This window comes from Bison bison, unplaced genomic scaffold, assembly GCF_000754665.1.
Source record: "Bison bison bison isolate TAMUID 2011002044 unplaced genomic scaffold, Bison_UMD1.0 scf7180017864459, whole genome shotgun sequence".
NCBI classification, from domain to species: domain Eukaryota; kingdom Metazoa; phylum Chordata; class Mammalia; order Artiodactyla; family Bovidae; genus Bison; species Bison bison.
In genome coordinates this window covers 5,385,426-5,406,098 of record NW_011495021.1, presented here as the reverse complement: position 1 = coordinate 5,406,098, position 20,673 = coordinate 5,385,426, and the positions used below count along the sequence as shown (strand labels likewise).

The window sequence follows — 20,673 nt, the reverse complement described above, 5'->3', positions numbered from 1 at the left end:
CAACAAAATAAAAATATTAACCAAAAAAAAAAAAACATCAAACATCAGGAAGAGGGGAGAGGATAGAGGAGGGGAGGAAACAATGAGCTAAACCCTCATATTTTATAGCAAAGAATTAACAGATGCTATCTAAAGTTGGCAAATAAATATATAAAAGAATGAGCATATTTCTTATAGTTCTGGAGGTAACCTCCAAATATACTAAAAATATAGGTTCCCCTGAGAAATATGAGCAGGATAGGAAAGACTGGAATAGGATTACATACCCTCACATTTCATCCTAAATTCTTCTAGACTATTTAATTATGATATATTCATGTTAGCGTGGTAAAAATTAAAAGAAAAAAAAAAAAAGCCAGTTTAGGTAGGTCTTTAGTGCTGATGCAATTCCTGCCAGCACTTGACCTATTTCAAATAGTTTTTAAATATATCAAAGCAAGGTTTACTTGTTTTTTCTATTGAGGGGTTCACTCTTTTATTAATTTTCTTTCTTATTTAAGCTAGAAATTACATGTGGAAGAGATATTAATTGAATGTTGATCACACTTTTAAAAAAGAATATAGACACAAGTTAGTTCTCATTGTATTAAAATTTCTTGAATTTTAGTCAAAATCAAGCATTTCTTTTAAGTTTCCATGAGGATACACACATACTTCTTTAAAAAAGTATACATCATCAAAACTGTTACATTACTTTTACTGTAAGATGATTCCTTCTATAATCAAAGTATTATTTGCTAGCCTACTACATCCAAGTCGACAGAGATTGAAAGATGGGTGCACGGAAAACAGGAGTGAGGTTTCACAAATAAAGAGATTACTTTTGTTTTGCTTCCTCTAGTGGAGGCTGGAAGAAAGGAAGGAGGGGAGTAACAGGAGGGACTGGGAGGCGTGAAAAGCCTTGATGGGATCATTACAGCACTTCACTTGTCAGAGCAGGATTCACAGATCTGAAAGGATACATTCAGAAGACATTAAAAGACAGTATTAAAAGTGACAAACCCTCAACGACCAGTGTAACATTTTGTAAAAGTTAGAGGGGTTTCTGAAGATTCTAGGTTTAGGTAACCAAGTGAATTGTAATGATTCAAAACAAAGAATACAGAAAAGACACAGAATGCAGGATAACCATGTGTTCAACACTGGACACAAAGTGTGATGTTCAGGTTGTGGAGCTGTCCAAAGTGTAACTATACACAGTATATTACTAGATAGTATAGTATCTAGCGTATTACTTAGTTGATGATATACTATTTAGATGAAGCCATGGAAGTAAAATGTTTTCTTACATACATATATTGCAGGAAGTGAAAAAAAAGGTCATTGAGAAATATCTACATGAAAACAGCTGGTAGAAAAAAAAGTGAAGCAGACCTAAAAGTTAGAGACGTAATATAAATAAAAGCTTCCATTTTTCAAAAGCAATGTGTTACACAAGTCTGCTGAGTGGTAAAACCAAAACTCAAATTTTGGTTTGTTGTCCATCCCTTTAACCAATATAGTATCACCATGATGGCAGCCATGACAAGACAAGTAATGCCCATTTTAGAGACTAACTAGGAATAAGCAAGTTTCCTTACCCTTTCCTTCTAACTCCGGACTAAATCACAGTGCATGTGTCAAGAGCCTCCCCATACCCCCAAAACACATTTATGCTTTTAAGAAGCTGGGGCTCCACTAAAAAGTACAATTATTTTTATAGCTAATAATATAAAGTGTTTTAAAGTGCTGGTAAATTTGGATCTTGACATAGTTATAGACAATATTCGAATAAATGAAAGCTAGCTAAGTTAAAGCTTATCAGTCAGGTTCATTTACTCATCGTTATTTACTGTCTCTCATGAGCCAAGCACTAGGGATAAAATGGTGTCTAAAAACAGGCTTTAACGCTGTGCCTCTGAACAAACTGTGATGAAATTATGACACTTTTAGAGTTGCTCTGTCTTGTCTTGAGTGACTTTGTAAGCTACTTAATTAAAAATGTTTGTTACATATAATAGCATCTTGTAATACTGTGCTCCAAGAAAGAGGAAATAAACAATAAGTATAACACAAATATTCCTCTAAGTTTGAAAGCTTAACTTCAAATTATTTCAATAATGGCCTATACCTAAGTCCAGAATCCCTGTATTATTGTACCACCCCACTCACTAATAATGTCTTCATTCTTAGGGAGTTAAGACCTAACTGAACATACATAAGACAGTAATTTATATCATTTTCTCCTTAATTTGGGAATCAAATCCAAAGTTTTATACTAAATGTACAATAAATAAGAAAATTCCTTAATGATACTTTTGAGCCAGATATTTTTACAGTTTTAAACTAGCTTTTAGATGTAAATACAGCATAGGAAGAAAGGGGGGAATTGTTTTTAGAAGTTTAGGAAAAAAATTTCTTAAAAGTTTTAATATACACCTGAACATTAGCTTTAAGAATTTCTTGGGCAAAACAACTTTTACCTATTGATAAAATAAGGAGTTTCTACTCTTTTCTTCATCCAGGGAAATAACAGATTTCCCTCTATATGTTCATAAGAAATCTATGAGAAACAAACCATAAATCCATTTGACAGTTATACTTTCAAAATAATGGAAGATATGATATAGACAAATAACCTCTCAGCTCAGAAATGTTTTCCTTATCTAAATTAAATAAGAAAATCTATAAAGCCTATTAAAATATATAGCCAGGGGCTTCCCTGGTGGTCAAGTGGTTATGAATCTGCCTGCCAATGAAGGGCACATGGGTTTGATCCCTGGTCCGGGAAGATTCCACATGCGAAGGAGCAAGTAAGCCCATGCGTTCCAACTACTGAGTCCACTTGCCCTAGAACCCATGCGCCACAACAGAAGAAATCACCAGGTGAGAGGCCCGCCTGCTGCAGCTAGAGAGTGGCCTCTGCTCGCAGCAACCACAGAAAGCTCACTCACAGTAGCCAAGGCCTGGCTCAGCCAAAAATAAATAAATAAATCTTAATTAAACACACACACACACACTGTTCAGTCGTAAGTCGTGTCTGACTCTTTGTGACCCCATGGGCCCTCCAGGCTCCTCTGTCCATGAGGTTCTCCAGGCAAGAATACTGGAGTGGGTTGCCATGTCCTTCTCCACACATATATATTTTATATATATAGCCCGGCATATATTAGACACTCAATTAAGTAGCTGCTATAATAAAACTGGCTTTTATTTATATGAATTTTATTTAATTGACTGCTTTGAAGCATATAGGGCATTTAATTCAACACCACGATCCAGGAAAAAAAATCACATTCCTTGGTATGGACTTTCCCTACGTCCAAAATTGGGGGTGGGATAGAATTTGTAAATTTACAACTGGTCACAACTACACAAGACAGTAAAAGTGACTCAACAGATTCAACATCATCACTACTGAAGCCATATTAGGAACCAATCCTATTAGTTGGCACTGCCCTCCTTCACTGTATACGAGATATCTGTGTGCTCCCAGTTTCTACTGGATTTAAAAGTATGGGAGCTGGCACAAGAGCAGATACCTGAGAAACAATAAAAAAAAAAAATCAACAATTTTTCGCTGCAAAATAAGACTGGCTTTTTTGTAAGGATCATTTTAGAAACTTGAAAGCAAAAACTTTGCTGAATTTTCTACTGAAACAATCTTTCTGTGACTGCCTTTTCTGAAATTGAGGACAAGTGGTGCTTGTGTAACATGCATGAAAACAGAAATACTGCTCATCAGTAATTCTCCTTGATCCCTGAGATAATACAAGCATGTTCTATAGCACATATCTCTACAATGGCCCAAAGACCAGGAATAAGAAGAGAAAAAAGGCAACTGTGATGTCAATACCATTTCTTCAGTGTATTTAGCCAGAAATCGGTAAGCTCCGATCATCCCAGACACTATTGTCATTCCCTGTCCTTATACTTCTATTAACCACTTCTCTAGAATTAAAAAATTACAAGATGAAATCCCTCATTTCCTAACCCAAACTCACTAGGAACTTAAGAGGATTTTAGCTCTTAAAACTAAGATCACCAAACTTCACAAACAGTACACACAGTACTTTAGCGTGTAAAAAACAGCAGAAGGGCATTACACAGAATAGCTGTAAAGGCCGTAGGACAAAATTCAGACTTTGCAAACAACACAACCAGAGTACCTTCTACCGATAGAGATAACATTTAACAATGGTGTATAATTGATATTATAGGTTAAACATAGAATTATCACATGACCCAGCAATTCTACTCCTAGGTATATATTTCCAAGAGAAATAAAAAACATATGTCCATATAACTTTTACACAAGCATTCATAGTAGTAGTATCCATAATAGCCAAAAAGCACAAACAACTCAAGCATCCATCAATTGATGAATGGATAAATAAAAGGTGATATATCCACACAGTGGAGTATTTTTTGGCAATAAAAAGAAGTACTGATATATGCTACAACCTGAATAAACCTTGAAAACATTATACTAAGTGAAAGAAGCCAGTCAAAAAAGACACATTATTTATTTTATCTATATAAAATCTACAGGACAGGCAAGCATACAGAAGGAGATTCATGTTTGCCTAGAGTTGGGGTGGTGGGGATACTGGCAGGAGTGACTGCTAATGGGTCTTGGGTTTCTTGTGGGGATGACAAAGATGATCTAAAATTGACTGTGGCACTGGGACACACAACTCTGTGGGTGAACTAAAAACCACTGAATTGTACATTTTAAACAGGTGAACTGTATACTATGTGAATCATATCTGATTAGTTATTTTAAAAATCAATTTTGTGCTACAAAAGTTGAAAAATAAACTATTAAAAAACAAACAACAATAACAAAAACCTAGTATTATTGTAAACAGCATGCCCAGCAAATCAAGAACAAAGATTATCAACTTATTCAACAAAAAATTTTACTGATATGAAATATGTTTAATCAGATCTTGCTAATTTTCTAATAAAAGGTCTTGTATCAAGGAACTATGCTTATTCTCATACAGAAATTTTCACACACATATAAATTAAACTGAAAAGATTCTCTGAAGAGCTCATATCACAGATTTCATAAGCCATGAGAAAGAGAAGCATAAAATTAAATGTAAAACAGATTTCATTATAAAATCTCTTTTAGAGTGAATATATAACCTCTCAGATGAGTTAGCGAACTAATATCAACAATTGAAGAAAGAGTTTTCCACACAATAATAGTGTTCTGAAGACATGTTCATTTTCAGTTATTCATATCTAATCAGGAACTAACTGTGATATCTTAATATACCAATGATAAAACAAAATCTTCTGTGAAACGAAAGAAAGACTTCTATTAACCTATATTCACAAAAACAGAAAACTTTTAAAATAAAACTTTAAAAAATTATTTAAAAAGCACTTCAGACTTATTTTGTTAGTTCTGACTGGTATTTTTCCTTCACATTAGAATATTTTTAAGTGAAAGCTGAATAACAGGCTAAATACAAATCTTCAATGAACATACACATGATCTGAAGAAACCACAAGATGACAAAATATCTTTTAAGCAGAGCTTCTCAAAAGTAGGGAGATTGTATGTAAGAGGAAATTTCTAGACTAAGTTTGTACATTAAGAAAAAGAGAAAAGAATTATAAGGCCACCAGAGAAAAAAGGAAAAAGAGAAGACACGCAGAAAGAGTCCAAGTCAACAAAATTTAAATGAAAAGACCACAGTAAGGTGAAAAATAACCCTAATTTCCTAAAGTGAGTTATTCATAGCAGTTGTTATAAAGAATTACCAAAAGATATGTGAAGGAATTGGCAAGACTCTAAATGTTACCATCTTTCAATATAATACTATGAAAAACTTTACCGTCTGAGGAAATGTAATATGGAATAATAAAGATCCTAACACCATCAGCTTGTTATCTTATTTAATGTAACAAGTTTTTCTCAATTATAAAAAGAAATACATTTTAAAGTTAAACAGCTAATTATGAAAAACAATACAAGCTCTATGAAGACATTTTCTAACTTCAAGACAAAGTTAAACCTATGACTGTAAGAAAAAAGTCCCTAACTGGTCATGCAAATACTAATATTTGAAAATATATACATATCTATTACCTTACTCTTTGTTGCAACTTGAAAGGGAATAAGTATATGTAAGAAATTAAGATCCTATTTTTCTATAATAAAATGGCAATGTAGCTCAATTGTTTTTTTCACCAATTTCTGAGATAAGAATATTATCTCTAAAAGCCTTTAATGTATATAGTTTATATATTCAGAATACAAAGAATTAGATAAATAAGAGCTACTTCAAGTACTGACCATTACTTCCACTACAGATGGCTAAAATCAAGTAATATACAAATTTAAATGACTTACATTGTTGTTGCGAGTTTCTACAGCAGGGAATTTTCTGACTATGAATTTCACAGCAGATTCCAGGTTTTTGTCAATAAGGTAGGATGGTTTTGCCTTGGGGTCTCCACAAGCCTATAAAACAACAGTAATAAAAAAAAAGTGAAATGCATCGTTTTTCTAAAACCAAAAAATAATAGCAAATCTGTAATCAGAAATTAGAGAGATACTTGTTTTTGGTGAGCAGGTGATAAAATGAATAGGCAAAGTGCAGGGATTGTCACAGCTGAAATATGCAATGGGAGACAGTACAGAGATGTTCTTCTACTGAAAAAAAATGCATGGAAAGTTTCAAAGCAGTTAGCGCAGAACAGCAGTGAAGGAAAAAGCTCAAACCTAAAAAAAAAAAAGAAAAGAAAAAGAAAAAAAAATTCTTGGTTTGAGGTAGGATTGTATTCATCTGAAGCTAATAAAGTATGACAAAATTAAATATTCAATAAGAGTACTAGAAATGTTTCTATGTGTTATATAATAAAAGCTTATGTTTAAATGTCTTTTCCAAAATGTTCTCCTCATTCAATCTAAACATTTTAAATACAAGAGCCCTAGTTCAAAAGAACTGGAAGGCGCTAAAACTGGCCTTATAGTATTAACTTGTGTTGCCGAAAATCTGAGTTACAACATTGTTTTCCATCATACCAGCAGCACTTCAAACAATGAAATCTACATCTATTCTATATCTCATAAGCACAGAACAAATGGAAATGTTTACATTTTGACCACATCAGCAGTACAGCATTCTCTGTATTAAACTGTAAAGCATTGTACAAATGTAAGGCATTTTTATTAGAAAGAACTTTTTATCTGAACTATTAGCAATACAGAATAATCTTCAATACTGTTCAGTTTCATTCTGTGACATTATTAACTGCTTCCTAGTGAATTACTAAAATGGTAACATTTCTACTTAACTTCATTGTATTTTAAAGAGGGTATGTCCTTTGAAAAGTTATCTATTATGTGTGAGGAAATACAATACTGTAATTTAATGATTTTTCACTGTTTACTATAGCTATGTTGTGGATTGCAGAAAGAGAAGTTATGAAACATGAAACTGATCTGAAAGCGGGCAAGCGGGCAAAGGGAAGGTGAAAAGCTTTGCAAACCTTCCAAACTTGTCCTTGCTGGGGAAGCATTGTAATAAAAAGAGAGAAAATTACTTGTAAACAATGACTGTCAAACTCTGACATACGTTTCAGTAGAGAACTTATGCACTGCAGACTATGAATAACAAAACAAGATGGAAACTATATGGTGCTACAATTTTAAAGGTATTCTAAGCAGCAAGTTTTAGTACACAATAAGTTTATAGAGTTTATATTATTCATATATATTTAAATACTACTGTGAGGTGTACAACCATGTCAGTTTCTTGGTGCTCTTTCTAAATAACTTAAAAATAATACTAGAAGGAAAAATAAAGACTACATGCAAGTATAAAAACAGGAGCAAAACCATCAGTGAAATTTTACATACCTTAAAAAGAAACGGTAGCCAAGAATAAAAATAAGTCGTTATTGGATGACTTCTGCACTTTAGCTCAAATTCCAACTGTTTTTCAAATATCAACTAACTCCTTACCAAGCCCAAGTATAAAAATCAATGCAAAAATTCCTATATTTTCCAAAAGGAAATAGGAATGGAGTAAGAATTATCTTAATTCTCAAACATAATTAGATAAAACAAAACTAACTATAAGAAATTTAGAACTTCATAATCTTTAACCAGACTGACACAAAGCTATTGTATAAATTTCATTTCAATATCATAAATACTAATATCTGACTTTTCCTCAGAGTCAGCTTTTTAAACTAGCTTAAAATACTATTTCTCATAAATTAATCTTCCAATTAACCCACATCCCCCAAAATATTATATATAGGAATAACTGAGAGCCACATAACTAAGAATTTGTACCAATGGAAATAGCTACATATTAGCAATTTCTTGTATCAATGATAAAATGAAAACCAAGTTTCAAGAACATGCCTGAGGTAGTACAGAATACTAAAGTGATTCCAAATTCTTTTTAAATATTATGTATCATCTTTCATACTCTAATTATTTTAAAATTCAGTTATTCGTTCTAACAATATAAGTGAAATAACTAATAAAATATAATAGACTACCATACCCATTCCCAGAGATCACGAATTTTATTGTGTAAGAATTTAATCAAGTAACTAATAAGATATATCTATATATAAACAGCTCTTCCTTACTGCCCAGAAAATAAAAAGAATGGAATTTCATTTCAGTGGAAAAATAAGTGGTTATATGGTCTTTCCTTGGAATTAATTTAACCTTTTCCCACACTCCTCACTGAGCCATATTTAAACAAACTACGCTGGGAGACAGTATGCCATAAAGATGAAGAACACAGACCCCGGAAGAGAAGACTAAATTTCAGTCTTCACCACTTACTATCCATGGGACGATCCATACTTGAATATATTACGACACATCTCCTAATCTCAATTTCTTCATGTGTAAATGGGGAAATCAGTATTTACCTAATAGCTACAATTATAATTACCTACGTAAAAGTCTTATGTGAATAGTAACCACTGAATAGTCTTTATCATAGTAAACAGAATTAGAAATAATGACTAAGATTCTTTTCTCCAATCATTTATTCTTTATATACCCCAAGTCTAAACATAACCAAATTTGCTTTACTCATAGAAAACAAGTAGCCTAGTAGTTAAGAACATGAGTTATAAGATAGGCTGTCCATGTTCAAATCCTGGCTCCTAGCTATAACCATAAACAAGTAATTTTCTGTGCCTCAGTTTCTTCATCTGTTAAACAAATCATAATTGCAATCTACCCTAAAAAGTTTTTGCCCATTAGATTAGCATCTGTGGGTGCTTATGGGTGTGTGTGTGCATATGAGCAGAATTTTTAAGGGTATCTGGCATACTACATTCACTCAAAAAATGCCAATAAAAAAACAAGATTCACAGACACTATACAAGAGTACTAGGCACCATTTTATTTTTTTCTGAAATCAACCTACTCGAGATACCAATAGAGACATTTGCAAATACTCAGGCAAAAAAAAAAGTGCAAGAAAAAAAACAAAACTTGACTAAAAGCTAGTATTTAGGTAACTACATCTTGGCAAAAAGCCATTCTTAATAATTAACTGAAGAATAATGTCCTACCATACTGAAAGAATGCAAATATCCCAATACAAATATCCCAACTAACCAGATGTCTCAGTTTATAGAGATTAAATCTTCTTCACTCTAAGATTTTCATTTTAATGACACCAACACAAAGAAATCATAAGATAATAACCTGTATTTTAAAAACACAGCCTGCAGTTGGTACACCTAAAACTCTTACCTCTTCCTCCTACAGTAACATTACACAAAACTCATCTTTCACTCTTAAAAGTATTACCCTTTGAAATAACATATTTAATAAAATGATAGGGGATTCCTTGGCAATCCAGTGGTTATAACTCTGAGCTTTTACTGCCGAAGACCCAGGTTCAATCCCTGGTTGGGGAACTAGGATCCCACAAGCCACAAGTTGCAGCCAAAAAAGAAAAAAGAAAGGGAAAAAAAAAAATTGAATATACTACTATACTTAGTTATCAGTATATTTTAAACTAATATATTCCAGAAAGGCTTGCTACAAAGACTGAATCAAAAGGTTTGATATATTCAATTAAACTAGAGTACATCTAACCTGTCCATCACCCCACCCTCCAAAAAAAACAAAAGGGGAGTAAAGGACAAAATTTTGTCTAAACTCCTGAATCTCATAGCTCTACAAAAGGAGGAAAAAAAAAAAAAGCTTTTGCATAATTGGTTAAGGGGTTGCCCAAATGGCTCAGTGGTAAAGAATCCGCCTCCCAATGCAGGAGACTCAGGTTTAGTCTTTGGGTTGGGAAAATCCCCCAAAGGAGGAAATAGGAACCCACCCCAGTATTCTTGCCTGGGAAATCACATGGAACAGAGGAGCCTGGAGAGTTACAGTCCATGGGGTCACAAAAGAGTCAGACACACTTAGCAACTAAAACAACAACAATAACTGGCTAAAAGGGGTATTTCATCAAGAAGCAAACAGGAAACTAAACTATATCTGTAATTTTAGAATTGTTGTAAAAAGCACCACTCTAAATCCTTATTTTATCTTTACTCAGCATTATTTCATAATGCATAAATGCATAATGCATAAATATCAGAATTTAAAATTCCAGAAGATCTAAAGCAAATTTAAATATTTATACACTTAAATTTCCAGTTTTCAGAACTGAAACTTTATTTCCCATGAATATTCTAATTATCTTTAAATTTAACAAAGCTAAGACTAATCTGGCAGATAAAATTATACTAGTGTTAAAGGACGTACTTAAATGTAATAATCAATAACTATCTCTAAGTGGATCACAGCCCATACAGCCTTAGGCAAGTTGCTTCCCTGAGCCTTAGTACTTTAACCCATAAATTAAGGATACTATTATTACCTACTTAATAAGGTAGGTTGTTCAGATTTTTAAAAGACAAAATACACAAAAAGTGCTTATTCCAGGTGCCTGACACACAAATTCTTATAAGTTTTAATTATCTTCTATTTTTTTTAAATAGAACTTTTCACAACAGATGGATATCTATAATGAGTTCCTAATTATCAAAAAAGATCATGCATTTAACCAAATTAATGTTAGTGTTGTCAATTTAGTATTTCTTAGTTCATTTTTTTCACAAAACACAAATATAATGTTATTATCCAAAATAAACAACAAAGACGTTTCAGAAAACCACATATTATTCAGGCCACAAAATAAACATCTTTGATTAAAAACCTCAAAATCAGACTTAATATAGTTTTAAAGTATGACTTTTCAACAAATTTTCCTGCCAAATCTACCACTGAAATCCCTTCCAAGGTCTTTCCTTGGGTTGTCACAATACAGATTACGTACCACAGCTTAACTTTGCATGGTTTATGCTACATATTTTTCCAAGAACTTCCTTACCACGATGTTTAAAAAATAAAAATTAAAAGTATAGAAACAGTCCCCTATGCATAAGAGATTAAGCAACAATCAAGAGAAAACAAAACAGTAAGGATTATAAGAGTCAAGAGTAAAAGAAACATTTACTAGGCACCTGTTGCATGTAAAACATCTTGGTTTAGAAATTATCTCAATCTTTACTCAACAGAGAGAAAAGGAGCATCAGAAATTAAGTGACTTGCTCAGGGCTTTATGATTACTACTTTGAGTACTCAAGTATTTCAAAACACTAAAAACAAAACAAACAAAAAAACACCAAAAACATTTACTGAAAAATATATACACCAAAAAAAGTAAGTAAAAATTGTTCCATTACCTCAGCTGCTCAAAATTTTTATTGAAGTAATCATTATTAAAGGAAAAAAAATCTGATTACTTAAATCAATTTTATTTTTTAATTTCCACTCTACCTTAAAACACATTCCTTTGCCAAAATATTATAGAACAAAATAATTTCTTTTAATACAGTAACTTAATTGGAAAAAAACATGAACAAAGTCCCAGGGATCAAAATGAGAAGGCTATTTGTGACAGTATAGGAAAGAAATCAGCCTCACCTGAATCGTATTAGGAAAGGGAAAAATACAAAATGTGATCAAGATGAAAGATGAATTTAACTTTTACTCCACAAATAAGAAATAATAAACCTGTGTTAAAACAGGTTTTGCAAAATTGAAGGTACAAGGGGACTAAAATTCTCCCTTGAGTCTTCAACAAATTGATACTAACGCCTAGAGGAAAAATGGACATCATTTAAGACCATGGATTGTAAACGCAACTTGCCTATAACTCTTTTATTTTCTAATTTTAAAAATAATGAATTTCAGTGTGCAACTTTCCAGTAAGTATTAAAAAAAATCTAAAAAAAAAAAAAAAACCTATCAAGACCAAAACAAGCCTCAAATTCTAATAATACTGATTAAATTTTTCATTTTTTTTTCATGCATATCACCCACATTTTGGCCAATCAATCTGCTTGCAACTTGCCCCTTGAGATTGGGTAGGTGAAAAAAAAAAGGGGGCAGGAAAAGAAAAAAAGTAACCCACTTCTATAGTTTGGATTAAAAAACTTGATAGGAAAGTAACGGAAATTACTGGAAATGCTTTAAAATTAATGTAATTTTATAAATCATCTCTTATAGAGTCAATAATAGCTGATTTAAAGGTATATAAATATTATGATTATTGTTTCCTAAGGACAAGTTCTCAGAAAGTAATAAATATTTTGACTCATTATATATTTCAAAATTCTTTATTAAAAATTTTAATAAATCAAAGTTTCTAATTACCATTCAATACTCAAAAAGATGTCTATGTTACTGTTTTCAAACATTTCTCAGCTTCTCATACACAGAAACATTTCAGTTTATATCCAACAAAGAGTAATGGTTATATGTGGTTACACTGTTAATATTCTAAAAGAAGTTGGTCTTTAAAAGACTGCTGGGAAACATACTTCTGAAGAAAAAATACTTATTTTATATTAGCAGTAAGTAGATATCAAACTATAATACCAGGCAGTAAAAAGGAATAACTAAGTAATGTTCCTAAAGATGGTATAGACCTGGATTTATTAGGAAAAAGTGAACACTTAGTAATTGCCCACTATGTTTCAAGCTCCAGAAATACCCAACATCTATTCACGTCTTACTCTTGTGCCAGGCACTATATTAGCACTTTGTGAATTAACCCATTTAATTCTCAACTTTATAATGCTAATTAAAGAGTATTCCACACGTGGGAAAACAGGAATATCTAAGATTGCAAGAATTAGAGTCAGTAAGACTAACATGGCTTAGAAAACCAAAAAATGTAACTTGAAGTGTACGAGAAGCTGAGAGCGAATAAGCACCCTGTAGATGGTTTTGCTAGTACAGAGTCTATGTGCAGCCGAGCATTCCAGGAATTTAGTTATCCCTCAAAATCAAAATTAAATCATTGCAATTATCAGAAAAAGAAATCAGAAGTATTAAAAAGTTAATTTTACTTATTTCAGTGGTTTTTCAGAACAACTTCAGGGGCTTTTGCTTATTCAGTAGATTTGGGTCATGATCCAGATGTACTTTTAAAAACCTTTTAAAATGATTATGTTATGTATTTCTGACCAAGAACCAAGGGGCTCCTCAATTTATAAATAAAGGAACTCTAACTCAGAAAGATTAAACAACTTGTCCGAAGTTAAAAAAAAACAAAAAACAAAGTACCAAGGTTTTATCCAGAATCTAGCCCTCTCAACCCACAGAATGCTACAAGTATGGGGGAAAAAAAACAGAAGTTTAGAGTCTATATGCCAGCAAAAAGGATTAATACAGGATTTTAAAACTTTATATATTTTATATCTTTATATATTCTACTGAACAAAAGTTTGGAATCTTGAATGACTGACTATTCCTTGTCATTGCCTAGCTGAAGTTTCTATTCATACTTCAAAACCAAGCACTAAAGTCACTATCTCTTCTTCCCATCTCCCCCAGACAAGAATCTTTAACTCTGTTCTCAAGACACCCACAACAACACTTAATCACTGCATTTTATTATGTTAATTATCTACACATCTGTCTCACCCACTACAATATGAATTTCTTGGCACTGGAGACTGTATCGTAATTTGTTTTCCCAGTGTCCAGGAAGCCTTTCAACAAATGAATGAATGAAAACTCCCAATATTTGCTACTAACTGAAAGAATAGCTCATCATATGACTTCCAAAGTTTTATTAAAGATATAATTTTATTACTGTCAAGTATCTAAAATAATCAAGTATGCAATAAGAAGATATTTTCCAATACTTAAAACAAGATATTCCTTCAAAAACTTTAACCCGTTATATATTTCAAAATTATTAAAAATGTTAATGATTCAAATAAAAGTTACTGTCATTCAGTTCTCAAGATGTATATGCCATTTTCTGCTGTTCAATTCTCCTTATAAACTTGCAATTTAAGAGACTGTTAAGTTTAACTTATTGAAGTAAAACATTTCAGTACAATAGTATTTAAAGACATGATTTAGAAGATTCTCTGTCATATTAAGTGAGTCAAAATTAATAATTACAATACTGCAAATTCCTAATAGGATCAAAATTAAGAAGATCTTACTACATTTACTAAAATGACAACATTAAAACCCGTCAACAAAAAAACACATATTGGGAACAGAAAAGAATAGTACTAATTTTGTAAAGTTCAAGACAGAAAGAAACACACTTATTGGTTGTACTTCCTTAATGGCATTTCTTTTATTTCATGCAGGTTTTTCAATGGAAAAAAAAAAGTTGCCATCTGACTTTAAAAATCCAAATGTAGAATGTATATTTGAAATCTCAAGAGACAAAGCCTCTTCAGTGAAGAGAGGCCTGTACACATCCTTACAATGAAGGAGGGTAAGCGCTGTCTCACTGTCTGAGCTCACACCTTCCTGTCTTATACGTGCTCTTCCCTCAAGCAAGGGTTTCTCTTAGTTTTCAGTTTTCTTAGTGTTATTCCTATGGTTAGTCTTCTCAGTTTGTGCTTTTAATATGTCATGGGCTAATTTTAGAAATAATCACAAAGAAAAAAATCCATATAATATAAAAAGTAAATATAAAATATTTACAAGTTCCCCAAAATGTCAATAAATTGAATTTTAAATTTCCTAATTCTAAACTATTTCTCGTTTCAATATACTACAAAGCTAAATAGAAGTCTTTAATAATCACTGGTGGACTGTTAATTATAACCTCAATGACTTTTCATAACAAACCCATACAAAGTTCATATAAAAGTAGTCTACAGTAAATAAGAAAATTATTTCTATAATTGCCTATTTCTTTTAGGTTAAGATTATTGTGTGTTCAAAATTATATGTGCCAGAAAAATTTCACTAATGATTATAATCTAATGACAAAAACAAATTAAGAGCCCAGACTTAGCAGTTAAGAAAGAAAGGAGTCAATCCAAACTTTCATTTTTCAGAGTAAGACTTGGACAAGTTAACCAAATTCAACCGCTTTATCTAGAGAATAAATCACAGATCTAGAGAATAAATCACAGATCTGTAGACAACTAAAAGAAAAAAAATTTTTAATTTAGGATATAATAGAGATTCAATAAATAGCCAGCATTACTTTTACTTTTATTACATGTTCTTTTTGCTAAAGAAAGACATAAAAGGGAAGCCTGGCATGCTGCAGTTCATGGAGTTGCAGTCAGACATGACTTAGCAACTGAACAACAACAAAGAGAGAAAACTATTTTTAACATATAAATGTACACCTACTGAACATGATCTGAAATTATTGTTGGAATTTACTTAACACTAACACTGCAAGTAAATTATCAAACAAGAATACAAATTAAATTTTCAATCACCCTTGCCAGTAAAGACAAAAATTTTCAATACCAATACTTTCTCATCTGAGCCTCCTCATTTTCCACATATTGCATGTAGCTAACTAAATATGTCCATCCTTTTAATTTTCTTAAAATATAAATATACAAGCAACAGATTAAGAATCCTAATTTCATTTATATGTAAAATGTACCATGCTGCTTCTTCATTTTTGGAAATAATCTATTTTAGTCATAATATAATAAAATATACATGCACATATGTTAGCATTTGTACAAAAAATTGTATAAGTATACCCTTGTGGCTCAGACGGTAAAGCGTCTGCCTACAATGTGGGAGACCCGGGTTCAATCCCTGGGTCGGGAAGATCTCCTGGAGAAGGAAATGGCAACCCACTCCAGTATTCTTGCCTGGAAAATTCCATGGACAGAGAAGCCTGGTAGTCTAGAGTCCATGGGGTGGCAAAGAGTCGAACACAACTGAGCAACTTCACTTCACTTCACATACACAGCTTATTTTTTAAAAGTGGGAGATGAACAGGCAGAGAATTTCTGAAGTCATATGAGTTTTTGACAATAACAAGTATTCCTTCTGTAATCATTTAAAAAATTTATTATTTAAGTTATTTAACAATTCCACAAAGGAAACAAAAGGTGGACAATTTACCACTGCCACTTAAAAATAATAAAAATAAGCCTCTTTCCTAAGTATTTTTCAGTGATCTTTATCTCCTCAGCCTACCAACCAGTATAACAAGAAACAGAATTATTAAATCCTCATTTTTACAAGCAGCTTCCTTGAAAAGTAAGGAAGTAGGATTTGTTTACATAAATATATACATGTTTTATATATATATATATATATAGAACTTAAATACAGATGATGGAGAGACAATGCTTTCTTAACATGTTTAAAGGTTTTGATACTAAAAATCTCCCTGAGGAAAAAATCTTATAGGTACTAACAGTACTTCTACAACTTGCCAGAATCCAATCTTTGTACATGCTTTCTTCTCCTGATTAACCTACACAGAAGTAAGGCCCTTAAATGAGGAGAAATGTAACACTGAAAGGGAAGACTAAAGCTGATTCCCCTTTCTTTACCCTGATTGCATACTTCACATACATTTTTTTTACCTCCATTAGATAAGCAGATATCAGGTAAAGACTTTCAATTTTACACTGCTATTAACTTCTTTACTCATAAAACAAATTTATCCAAAATCACGGGCAAAAGCCTGTAATAAAAATACTCCATTAAAAAGAAGTTTGCAATAGCTGGATAGGTATTTTCACCTTTCTGTCCTTTAGAATTGAGGCAGTAATTTAACAAGATGAAAAATACGAAAAGTATTAACTGAGACCTTTTTGGTATAGAATTATCAAGTTCATGTTGGTGATGGCGTAGGAAAAAATAGAAAAAAGTAAGAAGGAATAAACATACACACACACACAAAATTAAGCTCAGCTAAAAAATGTTTCCTTTTTGGAATTTTGGTCTATGTGTTTGCTAAACAGCAGTAAAATTTCAGAAAAAAACAAATGTTGCTCCCAAAAGTTACTGAGAGTCCTAAACAAATACCATCTTACATTCATAGAAGTTTTAAACTATTTTCACATTGTTATAATTTTTTATCTTCACAATCTTGTGCAGTAGACAGATCATGTATTACCATCCCTGTATTAAGAAAAACTAAACTGAGCTCAGTTAAACTGTTTAAAATGGGTCTTAACTTCTACTTTGTAAAGATAACATAATCAGAGTTGGAACAGACTTGAGTGTTCCTTTCAGTTAATTTTCCCCCATCTCACAGATGAAAAACAATGAAGCTCAAGGAAGTCAAGACACCCACCCAATATTATAAAACTCTCAGTGACATACTGAAGACTGGAAAGCAGGTCTCCTAACTTCTGGCTTGATACTCTTTACTTCACCACACTGCCCTGCCATATCACAATGAGTGATATACAAGTAGCCTGAAATGTTAAAAGTCACTATATAAGTGGGTAATAGTATTAGCTCCAAAAAAGGGAAGACATTTTTAATTTTTAAAAAATTATGACATTATGAAATAAACAAATTTAAATGTAAAACTACCTACCACCTTTACCTTTTCCCCCTAAAATCCTCCTTCACATCTTCTTAAATCTCTGATTTGATTACAAATTCTTAAAATTTTCATAACCTGTACATATTTGTTCATTGTTGTTTAATCACTCAGTGGTGTCCGACTCCTTTGAGACCCCATGGACTATAATCACAAGGCCCCTTTGTTGGTGGGATTTCCCAGCCAAGAATACTGGAGTGGGTTGCTATTTCCTTCTCCAGCCTGTACATATTAAGATATCAAAAATTACTCAATTGATAAAATTTTATTTCAAAAAGCAAAATATTTTTCAGGGGCCATGCTACATTCATTCCCCTAAGTATTAAAGCCTCTTATTCTTGGTTATAGTAACTCAAAGTTATTTTATTGATACCTAAGTCACTGAAATATTTTTCACTCTATATGCTCACTAAAATATTGCCATTGCAGACTTTTAGTTGAAACAGTAATCAGATCTGATAGACAATCTAATGCAAACACGAATTAATGAAAACGTGGTAAATGACTGGCAGACATGTATTATGCGGTAGAAGGGTTTTTTTTTTTTTTTTGAGGACTATAAGAGATTGAGATTGAAAAGATTACGTGGGTTTATACTGCCATAAAAATGTAGACAGCACGAACCTTATAAACACATGGTAAACAGATCTTATTCACTTTTGGGGGCAAGATTTTTGAACAAATGTTTCAATCCCAGTCAGCCAGGAAGATACGCCAGCCTTTATACACAGCTCTATACAGGCTGAAAGACTCAAAATCCATCTGATGTATTTGTATATAAAATCACATGAGGAGGGCAGATCAAAAGCTATTATTATTAAAATTAGAGCAAGATTACACACACACACACTCATATATATGTTGCATATACATACACACATAATATGCATAATGTATTCATCCTTTTCAACAAGTCCTAACTGAAAGCTTCATGGACCACATAAGACCTCAAGTGGTAGTAATTAAAAAATGAGTAACACAGTCCCCACTGAGCGGGAACTCACAATCACTCAGACAAGGTAGAAGTATTTCTCAAGAAATTATAAATGTGTTAAGTGCTGAAATACAACATTTCAATAATTCAAAATATTAGACACTTGGATATAATGATCAACTCACTTTAAATTGTACTAGTTCAGTAATGCAAGAGCCTAAAGTTTCTCAAAAGAGGAAGTGAAAAAATAGGCTTTTGAGAAAAGGCAGTGAACTGAAGCATCTGAACGCTTAGAATTTAGTCTAATCTTAGATGATTTATGAAGATGAAATTTGTAAAATCCGACTATTTTCATGCCATAAAAATGTGTAACGAATGCTTTAAAAAGAGGAATTTTGCCTAAATACCCGAATCACTTTTGATGTTACTCTCACTTCCTCTTTTGGAAACCATCATAACCATTTCCTTTAACCACAATACCACACGTCTAGTAACTTTTAGCGACGTTTGTCTTGCTTGTTTCTTTGCACAAAGATCGTATAGGAACGAATTTCCAAGTTAAAGAGCATCTCACAAAAAAGTTCAGGTCAATGAACCTGTAAGTAATACTATCTAAAATTATTACAAACTTACATAAACTTATAACCAAGTCTCTTCTCGGTAAATGCAGAGGGTTTCACTGGAATGACCCTGAGCTCCTGTCACACAAAATATTAAGTGTGAAGAGGCATTTTACTCTCCAGAGTGCACTAGGTTTAAAGTCAACCAATCCTCATATTCAGGGATGCCAATGGAACACAGCCATCGCTGCACAAAATTTATCCCTATTAAACCAGGACAGACTTCTCCTCTAGAATTTCAGTGTCTTACATCAAATTGCTGAAATAGGTCAGTTTTATATTGAACTCCATCATACGAATTTTTAAGTATTTTTTTCTTCAGGGGCCCTAATTTACAAGGGCTACAACTCTACTGCTACGATTAAACTAAAAGGAAATATTCAGAATGCATTAAAAAGCCAAAAAAAAAAAAATTATTAAGATATAACATCAAATACACACTGGAAACTGTCAGGATCTAACTTGCATCAAAAAATCTTAAGTTTTCTCTTTATCAAATTACTAAAAACTTACTAACTTTGCCTTAAAAGGAATGGAATTCTGGTCTTTCTTTTCTAAAGTAAATTAATGTAATATTTGCTCTTTTAACCTATTTTTCTTAACTCCAACTCAGCCTTCCATTCCTTAATCTTGCGAAAGCCATGTAAAGACGTTCAATGGGCCTATTAGCTAGAGCTACTCAAATGATCAGACTACACCATAAAATCAGCATAATAGCAACACAATCACAGCTTTTATTTTGTATAGACACCAAACGTAAAGAAATTTAAGAAACGATGTTTCGGTATTATCGACATGGTTGGAAAAACTAAGATGAGGAGGAGTAAAGAGAAAAGAGAGAAGAAGGCTGTTATTCCTGTCCTAGTGACTCACAACCCAAAAGTATTTCAGGAGAAAACTGGTTCCACCCTCACTACCACCTCCTTTCCACCTTCAAAATGAAATACTTCTAAATCGTCAACACACTCTTAAATGGCTTTTATTTGGCAATCCAGAATAAAATGGCCAAGTGGTGGAGATGCAGGGCTCATCCAAATGAGCCATTCCCTTCTCACATTCCCACTTATATCCAAAAGAACTGAGGGGGAAAAAAAAAAAAACCATGCTACCATCTCCGCCAGATTTCTACCATTCGATCTCAGTTATGGAACACCCAAGTTTTCCTATCCCCCTCCTAGGATCTCATCCATCCTCCTCCCTTTCGCGCAGACCCAGTTCCGGGGGCCCGGGGGCCAGGGCGCCGAGGAGGGGGCGGCAGCGGCGCCGG

The 20,673-nt window shown here is 32.6% G+C and overlaps 1 protein-coding gene across 1 annotated transcript in view; it reads right to left on the bottom strand.

Moving 5' to 3' along the window:
* NCKAP1 (NCK-associated protein 1) overlaps positions 1-20,673 on the bottom strand; it is a 126,088-nt gene that overhangs the window by 83,229 nt on the left and 22,186 nt on the right. Inside the window, exon 3 of the mRNA XM_010859741.1 lies at positions 6,350-6,460. Coding sequence (XP_010858043.1) covers positions 6,350-6,460 — 111 coding nt within the window. The remainder of the gene's footprint in view (positions 1-6,349; positions 6,461-20,673) is intronic.